Source organism: Streptopelia decaocto, assembly GCF_964273445.1.
Source record: "Streptopelia decaocto genome assembly, chromosome: 27".
Classification (NCBI taxonomy): Eukaryota; Metazoa; Chordata; class Aves; order Columbiformes; family Columbidae; genus Streptopelia; species Streptopelia decaocto.
Genome location: NC_138682.1, coordinates 2,078,491 through 2,100,234, shown reverse-complemented (window position 1 = coordinate 2,100,234; position 21,744 = coordinate 2,078,491). Strand labels below are relative to the sequence as shown.

General features: G+C 68.5%; 3 protein-coding genes across 5 annotated transcripts; all 3 read right to left on the bottom strand.

Moving 5' to 3' along the window:
- Positions 1–581: 581 nt before the first annotated feature.
- Positions 582–2,734, bottom strand: ATG101 (autophagy related 101). Of its 2 annotated transcripts, none has more exons than XM_082073729.1 (3): positions 2,583–2,734; positions 1,500–1,788; positions 582–1,401 (listed from the first exon to the last, which is right to left on the bottom strand). In XM_082073729.1, exons 1-3 carry the CDS (start codon positions 2,597–2,599, stop codon positions 997–999), a joined length of 711 nt encoding a protein of 236 aa, XP_081929855.1. In that variant the 5' UTR covers positions 2,600–2,734; the 3' UTR covers positions 582–996. The 2 variants fall into 2 exon arrangements, with proteins under 2 accessions (XP_081929855.1, XP_081929856.1); XM_082073730.1 differs by lacking the exon at positions 2,583–2,734 and adding an exon at positions 2,403–2,463.
- Positions 2,735–4,528: 1,794 nt separating this feature from the next.
- On the bottom strand, positions 4,529–10,803 carry NR4A1 (nuclear receptor subfamily 4 group A member 1). The gene is made up of 8 exons (XM_082073467.1): positions 10,217–10,803; positions 9,828–10,060; positions 6,413–7,212; positions 6,057–6,186; positions 5,807–5,958; positions 5,529–5,731; positions 5,274–5,452; positions 4,529–5,186 (listed from the first exon to the last, which is right to left on the bottom strand). Exons 2-8 carry the CDS (start codon positions 10,036–10,038, stop codon positions 4,930–4,932), a joined length of 1,932 nt encoding a protein of 643 aa, XP_081929593.1. The 5' UTR covers positions 10,039–10,060; positions 10,217–10,803; the 3' UTR covers positions 4,529–4,929.
- Positions 10,804–16,244: 5,441 nt separating this feature from the next.
- On the bottom strand, positions 16,245–20,449 carry TAMALIN (trafficking regulator and scaffold protein tamalin). Of its 2 annotated transcripts, XM_082073562.1 has the most exons (8): positions 20,308–20,449; positions 18,768–18,817; positions 18,367–18,421; positions 17,588–17,690; positions 17,416–17,509; positions 17,279–17,345; positions 17,124–17,190; positions 16,245–17,047 (listed from the first exon to the last, which is right to left on the bottom strand). In XM_082073562.1, the coding sequence occupies exons 1-8, from the start codon at positions 20,437–20,439 to the stop codon at positions 16,602–16,604; spliced, it is 1,014 nt and encodes a 337-aa protein (XP_081929688.1). In that variant the 5' UTR covers positions 20,440–20,449; the 3' UTR covers positions 16,245–16,601. The 2 variants fall into 2 exon arrangements, with proteins under 2 accessions (XP_081929688.1, XP_081929689.1); XM_082073563.1 differs by lacking the exon at positions 18,768–18,817.
- Positions 20,450–21,744: the final 1,295 nt, after the last annotated feature.

Here is a 21,744-nt window from a genome sequence, read left to right as displayed (position 1 = left end):
GGCCTCGCGGGACGGGCGCCGCTCGCCCTGCGCCGGGGCGGCCGCCAAACCCTCGGCCTGCAGCAGCAGGTGGCAGCCGAGGAAAAAGAGGGTGAAGGTGACGGCGAGGCCGAGCACCAGCACCACGGCGATTTGGGCGGCCACCCCCACATCCCCGCCCCGGGCACCGGCCTGCGCGCTGCCGTTCATCTCCTCCTCCTCCTCCTCCTCCTCCTCCCGGCGCGGAGTGCGGGCGTGCGGGGCGGTGGCACATCGGTGACAGCCGGGGAGGGTTTAAGTGATGTCAGGGACCATCTCAGCCGCCCCCGCCGCCCCCCTCGCTCTGCTGGTGCCCTGTGGGTGCCCCCCCTGGGCAGGGGAAGCGGCTTTGCCCCCACTTTGCTGCTGGGGAGGGGCACAGCATCCTGCAGGGAGGGGGGATCACCCCGTCCCCTCCCCTGGGGGAGTCAGGGGCAGCTGGGGTCACCCCATTGGGGTATCAGGGTCCCATGGCCCATCCTGGCCTGTCCGCACACCCCAGTTCAGCCCTCGCACCCCCTTCCCTCTCACCCCGCAGACACTGGCCCCATCAACAGCCAGGATGGGATCAGAACTACTTTATTTTTGCCCCAGAGGAGGGGGTGAGCTCGGCTCCCAGCCCCGCAGACAAGCGGCTCAGCCCCAGGGACAGGGGTGGCACCTGGTTGGGCAGGCGGTGACAAGTGACAAGGCTCAGATGCCACCTCCCTGCCCTGTGTCCGTCCCCAGCGTCGTTCTGCCAGGTGTCACCAACCTGCGGCTCTCACCCCGACGACTCGTCACCCTCAGCCACGCTGGGAGCCACCAAGCCGGTTCCCCAGGCCGGGCGAGCGCCCCAAACCAGCAGCACCCCCCAATTACAGACCAGGCCGAGTTCAGCTCCACGCACGAGGCTTTTTGGAGGTGGAGAGGAGGGATCTGAGCAGAGACACCGTCCCAAAGAGCTGTGCTGGAAAGTGAACCCGCCGCGGTGACACCCTACAGAGCCAGCGTGTCCTTGATGAGGCGGCGCATGGTGGTGGTGACCGAGGTGCCCAGGGAGTCCGTGATCTGGTAGGAGATCTTGTACAGGTAGGGCTGCACATCCTTCAGGCTGGTGTCGAAGACGTTGTCCACCTCCGACTGGGTGGGCATCTTGGGCAGGTACTCGTGGCGGTTCATCACCTCCACGATGTTGATGATCTTCTCGCAGAGCTTCTCGCCCACCTTCTCCCGGCAGATCTGCCGCTCCTGCTCGTTAGCCAGGTTCACCACGTTCACCTTGATGGTCCACAGCTCCCAGGGGATGCACTCGTCCGAGAAGGGCCAGCGCGACTTCTTCTTCTGGTAGAACTCCAGGGAGATCTGCCCCATGCCGTCGCTGCCCGAGCTGCGCAGCGCGTCCTGCCGAGAGAGCGTGGGGCCAGGGCTTGATCTTCCTCCCTCAGGCGAGGACGGGACACAGCCCCACAGTTTTTAAGCCCCGCACGGGGCTCCCTTACCTTGAACTCCCCCACGGCCTTGCGGAGGGCCCGGTCCAGCTCCTCGGAGGAGACGCGGACGTAGGCGAAGTCGATGAAGTCGCAGTCCACGTCCTGGGTGCCCACGGTGCCGATGGAGTAGGTGCCCTCCTTCTTGTAGTGGAACTTGCCGGTGCTGCGGTGCAGCAGGACGGTGTGGAGCACGGCCAGCATGGCCTCCTCCACCTGCCGGCCCTCCACCGACACCTCCAGCACCTCCGCGCGGCAGTTCATGGCGGGGGCGGCTCCGGGGGGGGCACGACGGCGGGTCCTGCGGGGAAAGGAGGGTGTTGGGGAAGGGTTGTTGGTGCCCCTGCTTGGGCGACAGTCTCGGGTCACAGCCCCTCTGCCAACCCCCTTTATTCCCCATAGGGACCTGGGTGTGTGCCCTCCCCACCCCACCAGGACCAGGGGTCTGGTACTGACACCCCAATACCCCACAGGGACCAGGGGTCCGGTACTGACCGCCCAATACCCACAGGGACCAGGGGTCCGGTACTGACCCCCCAATACCCCACAGGGACCAGGGGTCCGGTACTGACCCCCCCAATACCCCACAGGGACCAGGGGTCCAGTACTGACACCCCAATACCCCACAGGGACCAGGGGTCCGGTACTGACCCCCCAATACCCCACAGGGACCAGGGGTTCGGTACTGACCCCCCAATACCTCACAGGGACCAGGGGTCCAGTACTGACCCCCCAATACCTCACAGGGACCAGGGGTCCGGTACTGACACCCCAATACCCCACAGGGACCAGGGGTTCGGTACTGACCCCCCCAATACCCCACAGGGACCAGGGGCCCCGGTACGGGCCCCCTCACGTCCCATCTCCCCCAGAGAGCCCCGGGCCTCCTCGGCCCCCAGCCGCCCTCACCCTCGCCCAGGGCCCCGTTCCCCCCGGTCCCGTTCCCCCCTCGCGTTCTCCCGGGTCCCGTTCCCCCGGTCCCGTTCCCCCCTCGCGTTCTCCCCGGGTCCCGTTCCCCCGGTCCCGTTCCCCCCTCGCGTTCTCCCGGGTCCCGTTCCCCCGGGTCCCGTTCCCCCCCGGTCCGGCCGCACTCACCGCCCGGGCCCGACCATCTGACCAAGGGATGAGGAAAGTGGAGCAGTCCATCTGCGTAGGGGGGTTAGGACACACCATCATACTGAAGCGGCGGCGCCTCTTGCTGCAGTAGCCGTGTTTCCTCACTCTACACCTCTTTTAATTATTTTTGCGACCATCAGTGCCGTTTCCGGCCGCGGTGCGGCCCCGATGGTGGAGAGTCCGTTGCCGTTCCCCGCTTTGACCCCCCCCCACGGCTGCCCGCTTGGTTCGTTCCTGGGCGGGACGCCACAGAGCTGGGTCTCCCGCGGCGCAGAGCGGCTCACTTCCGCGCAGCGCGCCCGAGCCCACAGCGCCCCCCTGGACTGGAGGCTCCGTGGCGGTTACTGAACGGGACTGGGGACCGGTGACCTCCGGTGACCCCCCCGCAGTGCCATGGCCCGGGGCGGCAAGAGGGAACACCGGGATGTACATGGGGACAGGGGACACGGGACTTGGGAGAGGGGCCATGGGGCCACAGAGACACCAATATGGGGACATATGGACAGATGGGACAGGGGGACATGGGGATTTGGGGCACGGGGACACAGAGGATACTGGAGAAAGGGACATGGGGAAAGGGGGACATAGGGATGGATGGACATGGGGACATAGGGACAATAGGATGTATGGACAGGTGGATATGGGGATGGGTGGACATGGGGATGGATGGACATGGGGACACAGGGACAATAGGATGTATGGACAGGTGGATATGGGGATGGGTGGACACGGGGATGCAGGGACATGGGGACATAGGGACAATAGGATGTATGGACAGGTGGATATGGGGATGGGTGGACATGGGGATGCAGGGACATGAGGACACTGGGATTTGGGGCACTGGCATCAGGCCACCCATGCCGCTGTGGTGACACATGTCCTGGTGTAAATAGCAGGGGGGGCTGTGGCGGTGCATGTCACCAGGCGCAGGGCCGGGCACATGCCGGGACACACGTCCCCGTCCCCGGGGCAGCCGGTGTGGCCGCGGCCAGCGCGGGGCTATTTTTACCTGGCACTGCTGGCACCAGCGTCCCCGTCCCTCCTGCAGCAGCCCCAGCAAGGGGATGGGGACAGCGATGGGGACAAGGTGGGCAGAGGCCAGTCCTGCACCACAGGGAGGGGACAGGGACCCGTCCCCCCTCCAACCCAGCCGGTGGCCTCAGGGTGCCCTCCCTGGTGGCTTCGGGGTGTGGGGTGGCACCGTCACCGAGGTTGGGACAGGCTGGGCTGTGGCACGGCCACCCCTGCCCCATGGCACGGCCATTCCCGCCCCGCAGCGGGGCAGAGCCATGCTGTCACCCCGTGTCCCCCGTCCCCCCCCAGCGTGAGGCTCTCCCGGACCCCCCGGAGCGACCCCCCCCCCAGCCACGGCCCCGCCGTGCGTCAGCACTGTCCCCATGGCGGGGGCGGGGGGGACAGAGGGGCCCTTGTTTTGTGGGGCCCCCCCAGCGCAGTGCCTCAATGTGGCCCTTGTTTGTCACCGGCCCTCGGTGTCCCCATTAACATTTGCTCCGGGGCCAGGCTGTCCCCAGCAGGAGGAAGGGGACAAGCTGGGGGACAGCGCCAACCCAGCGTGTCCCCCCCACACACCGGGACCCCCCACCCTGTCCGGGGACCCCAAACACTGTCCCCTGTGCCGGCGCTGGCCCTGCCGCTCGCCACGTCCCCAGGGCCATGGGGGGGGACCCAGTCACGCTTCCCGGTTATTTTAGGGACGATCAATCAGGCGGGCGACAGGTGCGGGGCCGCGGCAGCCGCCGCCGGGGGGGCGAGTGACGGTTCAAGGGCAGCGGCGTGGGCAACGTGCGGCTCCGGTGCCCCGGCTGTCCCCAGCCCTGGCGCTCTGCCCCACCTCCACAATCACTGTATATTAAATATAGCTGATCTGCCCCGGGGAGACACACGAGAGGAACGGCTCCTTTGGGTGGTTCTCGATATACGTACAAGTTTATATACAGAAAATAGCCAAAAGAGGCAAAAAAGAGAAAATATAAAAGGGAGTGGGACTGGGCGGGGGGGACAAAGCCCCCTGCCCCCCCCGCGCTCCCCGCTCTGTACAGGATCTGGCCGCTCGCTATTTACAACGGGGGGGGTTTTTTACAGGGGAGAAGGGGGGCGCCGCGCTGGCAACACCCCTCGGGGCGAAGGCACTGGGGGTGTTGTGTGTCTGCGTCCGGCGCCGCGAAGGCACGTGGGGGACCCGGCTGTCCCCAAGGGGACACCCAGGCAGCTGAACGGGGGACCCAGGCATCCCTGGGGGGGGATCGCGGTGTCCCCAGATAACCCCGGGGGGGTCAAGGCTGGTGGCAGCCCCCCCGCCGGGGGCTCAGAAGGGCAGCGTGTCCATGAAGATCTTATCGACGATGGGGGGCGGCGGCACCAGGTCCTCCAGCTTCAGGTAGAAGATGCGCTGGAGGCCCTGGGTGCAGAGGCTGCGCAGCTCGGGCAGTTTGCCCAGGAGCTTGGAGAGGCAGCCGGGGCGCCCCGGCTCGGCCCCCCCTGCGGCCACGTGGTCCTTCAGGCACCCCACGATGCGGTTCTGCAGCTCCTCCACCCGCTTCGGCTCCTTCAGCCCGTGGCGGTCTGACGGGGGGAGGGACACGGAGCCGTGAGGCCGGCGTGACGGCTGCGGAGCCGGGAAGGGGACAGCGGGGGGCGGGGGGGGCTCACCTGTGATGATGACGAGGGCGGCGAGGCAGGAGAAGGAGGGGACGTCGACGCTCATGCGGTGCAGGCTGTGGGAGAACTCCAGGATGGCGTCGATCCAGTCGCCGAAGCCGCGCACGCACTGCAGGCGGTGCAGCACCACCCCGTTGCAGAAGATGAGTTTCCCTTCCTCGGGCTTGGAGCTGCGGGGACAACCACACGTCACCCCCAAACCGCGGCACGGGGCTCCCCGCCGCACCGCGCCGTGCCGGCGCTCACCGGTAGGCCAGGCGGAGGATGAAGAGCTCGAGGAAGGCCGACTCCAGCAGCAGGTCCTGGTCCTCCTTGGGCAGCTCGGCGAAGCCCTGGATCTTCTGGGCCCACTTGCGGATGACGTCCATGGAGCCGGTGAGCAGGTCATAAAACTGCTGCACGTCCACCGAGTCCTCCTTCTCGAACTGGCACGGCACCGACTCCTGGAACTGCCGCGGGGACGGGGTGAGGATCCCGCCCGGCGCGGCCGCGGGGACGGCGTGGGGCGGCGGCACCGGCCCTACCTTGGAGTAGTCGAGCTTGGTGGCGCTGGGCACCGAGTCGATGTGCGCCCGCACCAGGGAGGTGATGAGGCTGACGGGCGACGCGTCCGGCGGCTGTTTGGGCTTGGAGGGCAGGCGGCCCCGCCGCCCCTTCAGGCTGTCGGTCCGGACCACTGCGGCGATGGAAACGCGGTGAGTGCGTCTGCCCTCCGCTCGAGGTCACCCCCCAACTCCCGCTGGGACCCCCAACCCCGGGAGGGGACGGCGGTACCTTCTTTGACCATGCCGACGGCCAGGCACTTCTGGAAGCGGCAGAACTGGCAGCGGTTCCTCCGCCGCTTGTCCACGGGACAGTCCTTGTTGGCCAGGCAGATGTACTTGGCGTTCTTCTGCACCGTGCGCTGCGGGCGGGGAAGGAACGGCCGCGGCTCAGCCCGCGGCACCGAACCCCAAACAAAAGCCCTTCTGTCCTCCTTTTCCTCCCGCTCCAGCCCGGCATCCGGCTCCGCATCCGCGGGGAGACCCACATCCCCACCCTGCCCCTCCCCGGGGACCCGCAGCATCCTCCCGCTGCCGCAAAGCATTGTGGGAACATCCCGGCGGCGGGTCCGGGGGGGCCGCCCTTACCTTGAAGAAGCCCTTGCAGCCCTCGCAGGTGCGCACGCCGTAGTGCTGGCAGGAGGCGTTGTCCCCACACACGGCGCAGCGGCCCTCGCCCGCCCCGGGGCTGCGCGCCTTGCTGGGGGCCAGCGGCGGCCCCTCCAGCAGCGGCGAGGCGGGGGGCAGCGGCAGCCCGGCGAAGCCCCCGGGGGAGCCCTGCGCCAGGGCGAAGGCGTCTGTGTCCAGCAGCCGCGGGTCCAGGCGGGGCGAGGGGCCCGGCTGGCCCTTCAGGGTCACCGGGGACCCGCCGGGGCGCGGTGCCGGGGGGCCGAAGGCGAAGAAGGGGGGCTGTGACCCGCTGCCTTCAGCCGGTTCAACCCAGGGCCGCCCGCCCTCGTAGTTCGGTGGGGGCGAGTACGCCCCGAAGGAGCCGTCCCAGCCCGGAACCTGGGGCGGCTGGAAGCCCGGTGTGGCAGGTGAGGGGACGGAGCAGGGGCTGCTGTAACAGTCCGAGCTGCTGGAGGAGAGGGTCTCATCCGGCTGCCCGCCGAAGGTGCCGGGGTAGCAGCCGTACACCTGGAAGTCCTCCAGCTTGAAGGTGGCGGTGGGCTGCCCGCCGGCCGGCAGCTGGTAGAGGAAGGCGTCGAACTCGCCGGCGTAGCCCTCCATGAAGGTGCTGAAGCTGGGCAGGGCGGGGGCGGCCGCCAGGTCTGCGCCGGCCACCTCCATGGGGAATCGGCCGCCCTCGGGGCTGAGCAGCTCGGCCGGGCAGCGCTCGCAGGGGCCGGTGCCCGCCGTGCCGTACTGCGCCTGGATGCAGGGCATCTCTGTGGGGAGAGCGGGCTGTCAGCGGGGACCCCGCCACCCAACACCCCGCGACCACACCGACGATGGAGATGGAGCGAGAACCGCGGCGGCTTGGCCGGGGTCCCCCTCGCAGGCAGCGGGGCTGGAGCCGGGTCCCCAGAGCTGCTGGCTGTCCGGCGGCAGCCGCTGCCACCCTCGGGAAAGGTCACGCCACAGCCAATGGGCGCAAAGGACATTCCCCAAAACGCTGGCTTAGCAAAGCCGCCGAAAGGGAAGGAGGGAGGAATGCGGGCGGTGGATTCCCGAGCCCCGGGCTGGCCGGGGAAAGCCAGAGCCGAGGCTGAACCAGGGCTCAAGGGTCCGACTCCCCCATCCACCCATTCCGGAGCCTTTTGGAAAAGCAAACGCAGCCAGATCCAGTGGCTGCTGCGAGGAGAGGAGCCCACCCCCCCATCCCTGCAGCCCCCGGCACTGCGGCACAGATCCGGCCCCACGCGGGACGTAACAGGAGTCCAGCTGAAAGCAAAGCCAGGAGTGACCCCGATGGCAAGACGATAATGTAATTCATCTCGCAGACCTTTAAAGGTCACGCCGTGCCTGGCCCCGGGCCGCCGCAGCCCGGGCACGGCACCGCAGCCGGCTCACCCGCTGGCCCCCGGCTTCCCCCGGCCAAGTGCGGCAGCTCCCGCCGGTGCCCAGAAAGCCGATACCTGCCCGGGGAGCTGGGTTTAAAAATACCCAGCATGGGTTCAACCCTGGCACCCATGGCATGGCACCAGCCCCCAGCCCAATCCCGGTGCCCCCGTGGGGTTTATGCCCGTCTGCCGGGGACCAGGTGGGTTCAGAAGGGACAGTGACCCTCCAGTTGCTTCCTGTCCCCACATCGAGACATGAGGCCACACTGGGGACGTGGCAGCGGGGGACACCGGCAGCTTTCCTGGCCTGCATGCAAATCACGGCTGCAAATCGCCGGCTGGGCTATGCAAAGCCTCGACCCTTCCCGCAGCCCCGGCGAAGGTTTGGCACCAACGGGCAGCACCCGGCGCGGTCGCCGCTTCCTTATTCAAATGCTTTTGCCCTCACCCGCTCGCTGGTGGCGTTTGGGGTCCCCCTGCCACGAACCCCCCGGGGACTGGGCACAGATTCCCGCAGTGGCCCCCGCGCTGCCCACGGCTTGAGCGCTAATTGCAGATTCCTCGTTTGGGAGCGCAGGCAGCTGCTCGTGCCCAGGCCTGGAGGCCACTGCCTGTGCGGGCTGGTGGCAGCCCCTGGCACCGGGCCTGGCCGCGGGCGGGCGAGAGCAGCCGGCAGTGCCGGGGGGGGAAGGTAACGCTGCCCACCTCCCTGCCTGCACCTGCTGCCTGGCCATGCCGAAACGCAGCCGCTGCCAGGCCCGCGTGGGCAGCGGGGGGCTTGCCTGCACGGTGCTGCCTGCACGGCAATGTCCCCAGGGCTGCCTGCACGGTGCTGCCTGCACGGTGCTGCCTGCACGGTGCTGCCTGCTCCAGCTCCATGCCCGCTCTGCTCGGGGCTCCCAGGGTGATGCCCGGTTTTGGGGTGGCTCTGCCCCCCGCAGACCCCGGGCTCGGGACCCTCCCTGGCTGCAGCTGGAGCCCGTCGGGAGTCCCAGGACTGGGGACCAGCCCGGTCCCAGCCCCGCAGCCCCGCACGTCCGCGGGCAGCCCCAGAAATGGCTCTCGGTCCCGCACGGCTCCTCCCGGAGCCTCCGTCGGGCTCTCCCCGGGAGCCCCAGGACCGGGACCCCTCGCTCTGCTGCCCCCGCTCGGTGCGCCTCCCCCCCCGACGCTACCGGGTACCCCCGGGTCAGTCCGGCACAATCGCACCGCCCGGTCCCTTCCAGCGGGATCCCCGAATCTCCGCGGGGGCTCCGGGACTCACCGGACTCGTGCGTGTCCTTGGGACGCGCGAGCCCCGGGATCCCCGCTGCCACCGGGACACCCGACCCCATGCACTTCAAAACGCGCCCACCGCCCTGAGCCCCCAGTGCTACCGGGACACCCGACACGGCTCCCCCCGCTGCCGCCGAGACGTTCGATCCGGTTCTCCCTGGTGCCACCCGGACACCCGACCCTGTTCCCCGCCGGTGCCACCGGGACACCCGACACCAGGCACTTCGCAGGACGCCCGGCGCGACTCGCCTGCGGTACCACGGGGACACCCGACCCGGTTCTCCCGGATGCCTCCGGGACGCCCGACCCCGCGCACTTTGCAGGACGCCCGCAACTCCGAGTACCCCGTGACATCGGGACGCCCGACGCGGTTCTCCCCGGTGACATCGGGACGCCCGACCCGGAGTCCCCTGGTGCCACCGAGCCACCCGACTCCACGCACTTCGCAGGACACCCGCCGCCCTGAGCCCCGGTGCTACCGGGACACGCGACCCGGCTGCCCCCCAGTAACATCGGGACACCCGAACCGGCGTCCCCCGGTGCCACCGGGACTCGCTTTGCAGGACGCCCGCCGCGACCCGCCTCCAGCACCACCGGGACACCCGCCCCGCTGTCCCCCGGGCCCCCCGACCCCGTGCACCTCCCGCTGCGCGCACCCCCCATCCCCGGGACAGCCCGCCCCCGGCGTCCCCCGCCCGGTCCCCGCAGCCCGGTGCCGCCCGTACCCGGGTGCCGGCGCGGCGGGGCTCCGGTTCCCGCTCCGCTGCCGCCGCCGCCGCGCGGGCTCCGCCGGGCTCCGGTCCCGTCACTACTTTCTCTTAAGCGCTCGGTGACGCGCGGGGCGGCGCGCGGGCCCGTGACGCACGGAGGCGCCGTAGAAGGAGCGGGGGGGGCGGTTCCGGCGGGGGCGCGGCCGTGACGCACGCGGGGTTCCATTGACGCAACCGCGGCGCCCGCGCTAAAAATATCCGCGCGGCCCCGGCTAAAAATAGAACGGGCGCCCCCCGGCCCCCCCCATCCCGGGGGCTCCCGAGGCCGCCGGCGGGGAAAGGGGGGAGACCCCGGGGCTGGGACGGGCAGGGGCCGGGGCCGGTATCCCCATTCTCCTACTCACTCGGTGCTGGGATCCCCGATGTCCGCCCCGCTGCTTTTATCCCGGGTACCGTTATCCCCGGGTATCCCCTCGGTGCCGGTATCCCCGGTACCGTTATCTCCGGTGCCTCCTTGGTGCCTTTATCCCCAGTGTCGTTATCCCCGGGTATCCCCTCGGTGCCGGTATTCTCGGTGCCCGTATTCCCGGTGCCGGTATCCCCGGTGCCTCCTTGGTGCCTTTATCCCCAGTGCCGTTATCCCCGGTTATCCCCTCGATACCGCTATCCCCGGTGCCGTTATCCCCGGTGTCCCCTCGGTACCGATATCCCCGGTGTGCCCTCGCTGCTGGTACCCAGGAGCTGACACCCCTCGGTGCCTCCATCCCCGGTGCCTCCTTGGTGCCGGTATCTCCGGTGCTGTTATCCCCGATGCTCCCTGGGTTCCTCCATCCCCGGTATCTTTTCGGTGCCGCCACCCCCGGTACTTCCATCCCCGAAGCCCACATCTTCTGACCCCCTCGGTTCTGCTGTCCCCGGTGCCGTTATCCCCGGTGTCCCCTCGCTGCTGGTACCCAGGTGCTGACATCCCCTGGGGACTCCATTCCCGGTGCCCCCATCCCCGGTGCCCCCTCGGTGCTGCCATCCCCGGAGCCCCATCCTCGGTGCCCCGCCGGTGCCGGTATCCCCGGTGCCCATCTGGGCCGGTATCTCCGGTGCTCAGCGTTCTCGGTGCCGGTACCCGCGGTGTCCTCCCTCTCGGTGCCCCGGTGCGGGACCCCGCGTCCCCCCCGCCCCCGCTCCCGGTCCCCGGGGGGAGACCCTGGCCGGGCCGATGGAAAGAGCGGCGGCTGCTGGCGGGCGCCCAGCGCCGGGAACGGCGCCCGAGGCGGGAGCGATGAGCTCAGCCCGAGCGGCGAGAGATGGGCGGGGAGGGAGCGGGTACCCCCCGGGAACCACCCGGTACCCCTCCGGTACCAAGCCGGTACCCCCCCAGTGCCCCCTCGATACTACCCCCCGATACTCCCCCGGTACCCCCGGTACTACCCCCTGTACCCGCTCCCGGGGCCGAACCGGGAATCTTGGGGGACCCGCCCCGCCGTGCCCAGTCGACCCCCGCGGCTTGGCAGCCCCATTAGTGCCACCCCCGTTAGTGTCACCAGCAACACCAGCCTTGGGCAATGTCCCCCCAACCCGTAAGCCCGTTAGTGCCACCCCCATTAGTGCCACCCCCGTTAGTGTCACCAGCAACACCAGCCTTGGGCAATGTCCCCCCCAACCCGTAAGCCCGTTAGTGCCACCCCCATTAGTGCCACCCCGTTAGTGTCACCAGCCCTTTGCGGTGCCCCCAGCGATGTCTCCTCCCCACGTTAGTGCCAGCAGCGATGCCACTAGCAATGCTCCCCACCCAATGTCACTCCCGCTAGCGCCACCAGAAATGCCACCCTCGTCAGTGTCCCCCCGTTAGTGCCACCCGTGATGCCAGCCTTGGCAATGACCCCCGTTGGTGTCAGACCTCTGGAATGTCCCCAGCGATGCCCCCCCTCGTTACAGCCACCGCCATTAGTGCCACCCCCGTTAGTGCCACCGCAGCAATGTCCCCCCGTTAGTGCCACCCCATTAGTGACAGCCCAGCAATGTCCCCCTCGTTAGTGCCACCCCCATTAGTGCCTCCCATTAATGCCACCCTCGTTAGTGCCACCCCAGCAATGTCCCATTCGTTAGTGTCACCCTTATTAGTGCCCCCATTAGTGCCACCCTCATAAGTGCCACCCCAGTAATGTCCCCCTCGACAGTGCCACCTCCACGAGCGCCACCCTTGTAGTGCCACCATTAGTGTCACCCCATTAGTGCTATGCCAGCAGTGCCCCCTCGCTAGTGCCACCCTTAATAGTGCCCCCCCAATTAGTGCCACCCTTAATAGTGCCACCCCCATTAGTGCCACCCCAGCAATGTCCCCCTCGTCAGTGCCACCCTTACTTGTGTCCCCCGTTAGCGCCACCCTCGTTAATGCCACCCCAGCAATGTCCCCCCGGCCCGGGACCGGAGGGGACCGGCCCCAGGAGCCCGGGGGGACTCGGGGATACCGGGGGTGACGTCGCCGCCGCCTCCTCCCGCCGCCCGTTCCCTCGCTCTGGCCCCGGTTCCCGCCCCCCAAGGCGGGGGCCCCGTGACGTCACAGCCGGCCGCTGACGTCCCCGGGATCCCGCGGCATCACCGGGGTCGCCCCCGCGGGGATCCCCCGGCCTCTGCCGGGATTCACCGGGGTCCCCGCCCCCGGTACCGGGGCAGCAGCCCGTGCAAACGGGGGGCAAAGCGGGTGCGGCAGCCGGTGCCGGCCCCGTGCTGGGCTGGGGCAGCAGCCGGTGCAAACGGGGGGGACAAGGCTGGTGCCAGCCCCATACAGCCAGGAGCCCCCCGGACAGGGTCAGGCTCGGGGTCCTGGAGCTGTCGGGGGTTCTAGAGCTGGCAGGGGGTCCCAAAGCCACCGGGGTCACAGAGCATGGTGGCCACAGCCCTTTTGCACCCATCGCTCGGTGGCGGCAGCAGCAGGAGAGGTGACACCAGCGGCAGGAGGTGACAGCAGCAGCCCCCGCAGCGGGGATTAGCTGTACCCCGGCTGGCTCCGGGGGAGGAAACCCGAACCCAGGCACCCCAGCAAGGCCACGGGGATACGTGGGGGGAGCCCCTGCTTGTGCTGGCGCCCCGGTGCCGGATCCACCCCAACACCCCGGGGGACATGGGGACACAGTGGCCGTGAGCTGTCCCTCCCCGCTGCCCCCAGGGCCCGTTGGGTGGGCATGGGGGCTCACGGGGCGCCCACGGGGGCTCGCGGGGCACCCACGGGTGGGGCGGTGGCTGCAGGCCCACGGCTGGTCCTGCCTCCCTGTCCCGGGTGTAAATATGCCGATAATTACCGGCTGTCCGGGGCGTTCCCGCCGGCACTGCCCGGTGCCACGCGTGACCCCGGTGTCCGGCCGGCGCCTCCCCGGCCCCGGGCACACGCAGCTCTAGGTCAGGGCTAAAAAAAGCTCCGCGTGGGGCGGCAGCTGCCGCGGGGGGGTCCCGTGACGGCCGTGACGGGGACGGGGTGCCCCGAGCATGGCAGCGCGCGGGCGGGCACCGTGAGCCAGACCATAAATGTCCAAGCACGGAGCTGTCCTGGAACGGGGACAAGGCAGGAGAGCGGCAGGGAGCTGGCCGGGCCCCAGCGCACACGTGTCGGCACGTGGTGCACGTGTGCACACGCAGCCCTGCAGCACACGCGTGTGCACACACAGCCCCGCAGTGCATCCATGTGTGCACACACAACCCTGCAGTGCATACATGTGTGCACACACAGCCCTGCAGTGCACACGTGTGCACACACAGCCCCGCAGTGCATACATGTGTGCACACACAGCCCTGCAGTGCATCCATGTGTGCACACGCAGCCCTGCAGTGCACACGTGTGCACACACAGCCCCGCAGTGCATCCATGTGTGCACACACAACCCTGCAGTGCATACATGTGTGCACACGCAGCCCTGCAGCACACGTGTGCACACACAGCCCTGCAGTGCACACGTGCGCACACGCAGCCCTGCAGCACACGTGTGTGCACACACAGCCCTGCAGCACACATACGTGTGCACACAGCCCCACAGTGCATACATGTGTGCACACGCAGCCCTGCAGAACACGTGTGCACACACAGCCCTGCAGCACATACGTGTGCACACACAGCCCCACAGTGCATACATGTGTGCACACGCAGCCCTGCAGCACACGTGTGCACACGCAGCCCTGCAGCACACATACATGTGTGCACACACAGCCCTGCAGCACATACATGTGCACACACAGCCCTGCAGCACACATACGTGTGCGCACACAGCCCCATGGTGCATACGTGTGCACACGCAGCCCTGCAGCACACGCGTGTGCACACGCAGCCCTGCAGTGCACATATGTGTGCACACACAGCCCCACAGTGCATACATGTGTGCACACACAACCTGGCAGCACACGCGTGTGCCCACACAGCCCCACGGTGCATACATGTGTGCACACGCAGCCCTGCAGTACACATACGTGTGCACACACAGCCTGGCAGCACACGCGTGTGCACACAAAGCCCCGCAGTGCATACACGTGTGCACACAGCCCTGCAGTGCACACGTGTGCACACACAGCCCCACTGTGCATACATGTGTGCACATGCAGCCTTGCAGCACACACGTGTGGACACACAGCCCCATAGTGCATACATGTGTGCACACAGAGCTCTAGTGCACTCACGCAGCCCCGCAGTGCACATACATGTGCACACACAGCCTCACAGTGCATCCATGTGTGCACACAGAGCTCTAGTGCACACGTGTGCACACACAGCCCTGCAGCACACACACGTGTGCACACGGAACTCTAGTGCACATACAGCCCTGCAGCGCACACACATGTGCACATGCAGCTCCAGCGCACACGTATGCACACGGAGTTCTAGCACACACACAGCAGCACATACACGTGTGCACACACACCCCTGCAGCACATACGTGTGCACATAGAGCTCTAGCGCACACACGTGTGCACACACAGCCCTGCAGCACATACGTGTGTGCACATAGAGCTCTAGCGCACACACGTGTGCACACACAGCCCTGCAGCACATACGTGTGTGCATACAGAGCTCTAGCGCACACACGTGTGCATACACAGCCCTGCAGCACATACGTGTGTGCATACAGGGCTCTAGTGCACACGTGTGCACACAGCCCTGCAGCACATACGTGTGTGCATACAGGGCTCTAGTGCACACACGTGTGCACACACAGCCCCACAGCACATACATGTGTGCACACACAGCCCCGCAGCACATACACGTGTGCACACAGAGCTCTAGCACACACGTGTGCACACACAGCCCTGCAGCACATACGTGTGTGCACACAGAGCTCTAGCACACGTGTGCACACAGCCCTGCAGCACATACGTGTGTGCACACAGAGCTCTAGCGCACACATGTGCATACACCACCCCACAGCACATACATGTGTGCACACACAGCCCTGCAGCACGTACACGTGTGCACACAGAGCTCTAGCACACACATGTGCACACACAGCCCTGCAGCACATACACGTGTGCATACAGAACTCTAGCGCACACACGTGTGCACACAGAGCTCTAGCACACACACGTGTGCACACACAGCCCCACAGCACATACATGTTTGCACACACAGCCCTGCAGCACATACATGTGTGCACACACAGCCCCGCAGCACGTACACGTGTGCACACAGAGCTCTAGCGCACACATGTGCACACACAGCCCTGCAGCACATACACGTGTGCACACACAGCTCTAGCACACGCGTGTGCACACCCAGCCCTGCAGCACATACATGTGCTCATCCCCAAAACAACCTGCAGACCCCCCTGGGGGGGTCCAGCTGTGGGGCGCAGGAGCTCGGAGCTGGGGCTCCCCTGGGCTCCCCAAACATGCAGCGGCCCAGCCAGGGACGGCTACAAGCTGAAGGGGAAACTGAGGCACAGAGCACAGCCCCAGGGCCCCCTGCAGGTCCGTGGCACAGGGCTGGGGGCTCTCGCTGCTTGTGCAAGGGCCCCCCGGGGGTGCTCGCTGCAGCAGCAGGGGGGTCTGTGCCCCCCAAGGCCTCTGGGTGCTGGTTTGGTGGGAGTGGGGGGCAGCAGGGCAGGGTGGGGGGACCCCAGTGCCCATCCCCACGGGCACCCCGGCCCCCGCTGGCGGAAAGGTTCGGGTGGGACCGGCTTCCCGCCGGGTGCCGGAGGAAACGGGGCAGGAAGGGCCTGGCTGGGCCCCCCCGTGCCAGGACACGGCCCGTGGTACCGGGGCTGCGGCAGGTGGGGGGACACGGGGGTGTCCCCAGCAGCCCAGGCGGAGCCCAAGGTGACGGGGGTCACCCCGAGGCCTGGCGGGGGGGGAGGGCAAAGGGGGCAGCGTGGGGGGGCTGCAGCCCAGGGGACGCGCCCCCCCCAGCCATCCGTGTCCCCACGGGGCTCCGTCCCCCCACTCACACCCACAGGCTGCTGCAAAAAGTCTCTGTATTGGCGAATGCCGAGCGCGGTACAAAAAGCCCGTGGGGGGGCGGCAGGGGGCAGGACCCCCATTGTCCCCTGAGCCAGGGGGGAAGCGGGACCCCTGCGCCCCCCAGCGAGGAGGGCAGCGATTCCTGAGATGAGCGGTGGCTTCGCCAGCCGCCTCGGGGGTGTCCCCACATCCGTCCCTCGGCGCTGGGACCCCCACGGCCGAGCTGGGACCCCCGAGGGCGACCCCGAGCTCCTGCCAGCGGCCCCGGGGGGCGGCGGGGGCGCACGGCCCCGTGCAATAAATAAATAAATAGGCGCGGGGTCCCGGCTAGAGGTGGCTCTCCTAGAGGTGGCTCTCCTAGAGGTGGCTCTCCTCCTCCTCCAGCGCCCGGTTCAGTCCCGGGATGAACTTGAGCAGCCGCCGGCGGAAGCTGCTGTGCCGGCCCTTGCGGGGGGCGGCCGCCCCCTCCGCGGGGTCCCCGGCCCGCGCCCACAGCCGCCCCGCAGCCCCCGGGCCCCCGCTGCACTTGAGGCTGGCGCTGCGGGCCAGGGCCGGGCGGGGCCGCGGCGGGGGGGGCGCGGGACCCCCGCTGTCCCCATCCTTGTCTTTGTCCCCGTCCTTGTCCTTGTCCTTGGCCCCGTCCAGCGAGTCGGCGGAGGCGAACAGGCAGGTCTGGTAGAGGGAATCGTCGCTGCCGCAGGCGCTGGCGCGGGGGGAGCCGCCGGGGAGCCCCCCCCCGGCCTGCAGGCACCAGCGGATCGACTCCAGCGTGTCGTAGATGTTGGGGTCCTTGGCCACCACGCCTGAGGGGGGACACCGGGGGTCAAAAGGGGATGGGGGTGCCCCCCCCCCGCCAGCCCTCCCCTGGCCCCCACTCACCGCGCACCAGCCGCTGCTCCTGCACCATCAGCGAGCGGTACTCCCCCCACTTCTCATACAGCGTTTGCTGGGGGGGAGCAGACGGGGGTGAGGACACTGTGGGGGGGTCCCCAGCCCCGCCTGACCCCCCTAGTCCCCCCCCCATCCCGCCTCACCTTCAGGTACTGCAGCCGGGCCTCCAGCTCGGCCCTCCGGATGGATGTCCCGTAGAGCGTGTCCAGCCTGTGGGGCAGCAGCCGTCAGCGTGGGGACCGGGGGCCATTTGGGACCCCCCCGCGCCCCCCCAGCTCACCGGAGCGTGTTGCCCGAGTTCTTAATGATCTCCACGATCTCCCGGTGCCGGACGCCCTCCACATTCAGCCCGTTGACCCCCGTGATGGTGTCCCCTGGAGCGGGGGGGCAATGGGTTCAGGGATGCTGGTCCTGACTCCGGGGCCCCCCCGCCCCCCCGGGGATGTGCTCACCGGTCTGGAGCCCCGCGGCCTCGGCCGGGCTCCCGCCGTGCACCCGGCACACGAAGGTGAACATCTCCACGCTGTTCCTGTCCTGGTGGTGCAGCCCGTAGGTCTGAAATGGGGGGGCTGGTGAGGGACGTGGGGACCCCCCGTGTCCCCCCGCAAGCAGCAGCCATGAGGTGGCAATTGCAGCATTTAATTGGAGCCAGGTGATGCAGGGCAGCACCCCAACCCTGGGGGGTTTTGCCCCAAGTGGGGCCCCCCCGGCCGCCCCCGCCGTCACAGCCGGGGAGGCTTCGGTAACCAGGCAGCTCCGTCACCACTAAAAATAAACCCTGGCTCAGTGACAATTTAAAAATACCCTTGATGCAAAGCAAGGTACGGGCTGCAGGGGTGGGGAGCGCGGCATGGCACGGCACAGCATGGCACAGCTTGGCATGGCATGGCACGGCTCAGCACAGCTTGGCCTGGCACGGCACAGCATGGCACAGCTTGGCATGGCATGGCATGGCTCGGCACAGCTTGGCATGGCACAGCATGGCTCGGCACAGCTTGGCATGGCATGGCACAACTCGGCACAGCTTGGCATAGCACGGCACAGCTTGGCACAGCTCGGCATGGCACAGCACAGCTTGGCATGGCACAGCACAGCTTGGCACAGCTTGGCCTGGCACGGCACAACTCGGCACAGCTTGGCCTGGCACGGCACAACTCGGCACAGCTTGGCATGGCATGGCACAACTCGGCACAGCTTGGCATGGCACGGGACAGCTTGGCACAGTAACCACCTGGATCTCGAAGCCGAAGGTCTCCTCCGCCTTCTTCTCCAGCGTCACCACCCTCCTGGGGGACACAAGGGTCAGGGACAAGGCAGAGCCCCTGGCACCCCCACTCCAACTCAACGGCTTCGGGGTTTGGGTCTTCTGGGCAGGACCCCAAGGACAGGACACCCCAGAAGGACAGGACACCCCCCAAGGACAGGACACGCCCCCCAGGGATGGGAACCCCCAGGGTGGCCTTGGCCAGAGCCCTGCAGCCCGTCCCATGGCCGTGGGGTCCAGGGGTGTCCCCATTGCTGCTCTCCCCCCTGTAAAACCACCCCCATTTCCAGCCCCAACCCCCTGGCACGTGTCCCCAGCCCCACACCCGTGTGTCCCCCCATCAGCAGCACCCGGTCCCCCGTCCCTACCTGTGCTCCTCCGGGGACTGGCTCGGGGACACCCACCTGAACCCCGCGCCCTGCGGCAGAGGGACAGCGGTCAGCGGGGACACCGTCCCGGGGCACGTCCCCCCCGCCCCCCGCAGGGCCAACCGAACCCGCGTGTCCCCTCCAGACCCCACCAAACCGCGGGGAGCACTGTGCCAAAGCGGCACCGAACCAGCACCCGGCTGCACCCGCTGCCCCCCCCGCCCAGGGCCGGCTGGGCATAACGAGGCTTTCATGGGTGCTCAAAGCCACCCTCACATCTGCCCCACGCTTTGACGTCACCTGCGCCGCATCCCGCCCCACGCTCCGGGGGGGCCGCGGGCACAGAGGGGCCCTGTTGTGGTCACAAAGTCGGGTTTTTTCATGCAAAACTCCCCCCCCCCCCAACCAGACAATGTCCCTGTTGTGGAGGGCGCGGGCGCGTGGGCGAGCGGAGGGACCGGCCGGGCACAGCGGGACCCTCGCCGCGGGGCGGGAGGTGACGGGGCTGTCCCCAAATGCCCCTCTGGGGTCAGCGCCACCGTGAGCTGCGCCTCGAGGGTGGCACGTGGCTCGTTTTGATGGCCAGCGGCTCCCTCTGCTCTGCGCCACCTGCGTGTCCCCAGCCCTGCAGGTGCCACCAGCCCCGCGGCTGAGTGTCCCAAGCACATCTGTGGGCGTTTAAGCGCGAAACCACCAGAGTCGGGTGCGTTGGCCATAGGGAAAGTTGCTGCCGGTCACGTTGGGCCCCCACGTCGCCCCAGTGACGGGGAGGTGACGTGGGACACCCCAGCGCCCTCCGGGACGTCGCCGGTGGTGGCCTTGGCCGTGAGCGGGATCCAGGCCACCGCACGTGACCCCGGCCGCGCCAGCACGGCCACGAAAGCCACTTCTGCTCCGGATGTCGGCTGCGCTCTCGCTTCCCCCCGACGCTCAGGAAGCGCCGCGGGGCTGGGGGGAGCGCGGGGCGGTGACAGCCCCAGCGCCACCAAAAAGGGGCTTTCCCAGGAGCACGGTGGCGGATTGTCCCACGTCCCATGGAGCCAGACCCCGAGGGACCTTCTGCTCTGTCCTCCCTGTGGGGCAGAGCCCGGGGGGACATGGTTGTCCTGGTGATATGGCCACGTACGCTGGGGTGGGAGCCTGTCCCTGATGTGGGGAGGAACTGGGACAGGACGTGACGCTCGGGGGGACAACACTGCTGTGGGATGGGGACTCTGGGAAGATGCCGGTGGAAGATGGGACCGGGGTGGGGAGACGCTGGGGCAGGAGGGGGGGATGTCACCGGGACAGGATGGGGACACGGGACAACGGTCGGGGGGGTCACCGCGGCAGGACCAGAGCCCAGGGGAAGCCGCCGGGGCAGCCCCGCAGGGTGCGGGCACCAGGGGCCGCGCAAGACGAGGCCACCTCGCACCCCCACTGCCCCCCCCGGCCCGTTGCTGATGGCGGCGCCGGGTCCCCACCGACCCCGCGGCACAAACCGGGGGCACCGGGGAGGCTCCCCCGCCCTCCCCGCGCCCGGGGCCGCCGCCAGCCCTACCTTGCGCACCCGGGGCAGCGTTCCCCCCGCAGCCGCCAGCGCTCGGTAGACGTCGGCGGGGCCGGGGCGCTCCGGGGCCGCCGCCGCATCCTCCTCCTTCGGCCGGAGCCGCCGCAGCCGCCGCAGGGTCATGGCCGGGCCCCGCCGCTCCGCGCGCCCCTATATAACCCTCGGGGGCGGGGCCAAAGGCGGACACGCCCCCCTCTGCGGGAGAACACGCCCCTTCCCTCGCCCAACCACGCCCCGCGGGGCTCCAAACCACGCCCCATTCCCTTAAGCCCCGCCCCATTGCCGTAAGCCCCGCCCCGCACGGGTCCAGGCCCCGCGAAGGGACGCGGGGGATCCGGGATGATGCTGCGGGGACCGGGGGGTGCAGCGGGGGTGCTGGAGGGGATGGGGGGACCAGGGAAGGGCTGTAGTGGCCCAGGGAGCCCCTTGGAGGTGGTAATGGGAGAAACCAGAGGGGTTTTCCCGCACAGAACCGGCCTCAGGCCCCTGGGGCATCACCCTCCATTGTAAGGGTCTTGGGTGGGTGGGGAGGGCACAGGGACCGTGGGGACAGAGGAAGAGGGAGGTTTGCAGGGGGTCGGGGTCGCGATGGCCAAGGGAGGGGTGCAGGGACCACGGCAAGGGGATGGAGCAGCACAGGGGACGGTGACAGCACGGGGACCGGGTGGCTCAGGGCGGGCAGACGCCACGTCCCCCGGCCCCGGCGGGGGCTGAGCTGGGTCCTGCCCGCTGGCAGGACCATCCGGATCAAGGAGCCCATCAAGACCAAGTTCCGCCTGCCCGTCCTCAACTGGCCAAGGGAGGGGTGCAGGGACCACGGCAAGGGGATGGAGCAGCACAGGGGACGGTGACAGCACGGGGACCGGGTGGCTCAGGGCGGGCAGACGCCACGTCCCCCGGCCCCGGCGGGGGCTGAGCTGGGTCCTGCCCGCTGGCAGGACCATCCGGATCAAGGAGCCCATCAAGACCAAGTTCCGCCTGCCCGTCCTCAACTGGACGGTGCTGAGGCCCAAGCGGATCAGCGGGTGCTGGAGGTGAGCCCAGACTCGGCCCGAGCGCTGGGGGTGACACCACTGCCCCCCCGAGCCCTCAGCATGTGCAGCCGTTTCACCCCACAAAACAACACCCCGCCACCAAAGCCGCATTTAGGATTTAACTGAAGGCAGAAGGTGGGCGCAGGGGCAGCTGGAGCCCCCGGCCGCGCTCCCAACGGGGGCGAACGGGATTTAAACGGCTCCTGCAAGAGCTCTGCCCGCGCTGGGGACGGGGACACGGGGGAAAGAACAATTCCCGGAGGCAGCCGCCGCGTCTGCCGCAGCCACGTTGTGCGTTCGGGCAGCCCCTCGCAGCAGGAATTTTCCAGCTGGAACCGAGGGTTTTGCCCAGATGTTTATTTCAAATTTGCCAAAAGAAATCAAGTTCGTAACA

Excerpts from the sequence above, each read along its gene's own strand:
- NR4A1 (XM_082073467.1), bottom strand. The coding sequence starts at position 10,038 with ATGGAACCCCGCGTGCGTCACGGCCGCGCCCCCGCCGGAACCGCCCCC. Across the intron at positions 6,187-6,412 it reads GCTGCAAGGGCTTCTTCAAG|CGCACGGTGCAGAAGAACGC; the intron begins GTAAGGGCGGCC and ends CCCCGCCCGCAG. Across the intron at positions 5,732-5,806 it reads CCAAGCTCGACTACTCCAAG|TTCCAGGAGTCGGTGCCGTG; the intron begins GTAGGGCCGGTG and ends TCCCCGCGGCAG.
- TAMALIN (XM_082073562.1), bottom strand. The coding sequence starts at position 20,439 with ATGACCCTGCGGCGGCTGCGGCGGCTCCGGCCGAAGGAGGAGGATGCG. Across the intron at positions 18,422-18,767 it reads CAGTCCCCGGAGGAGCACAG|GAGGGTGGTGACGCTGGAGA; the intron begins GTAGGGACGGGG and ends TGTGTCCCCCAG. Across the intron at positions 17,346-17,415 it reads AACTCGGGCAACACGCTCCG|GCTGGACACGCTCTACGGGA; the intron begins GTGAGCTGGGGG and ends GCTGCCCCACAG.
- ATG101 (XM_082073729.1), bottom strand. Across the intron at positions 1,402-1,499 it reads AGGCCGTGGGGGAGTTCAAG|GACGCGCTGCGCAGCTCGGG; the intron begins GTAAGGGAGCCC and ends CTCTCTCGGCAG.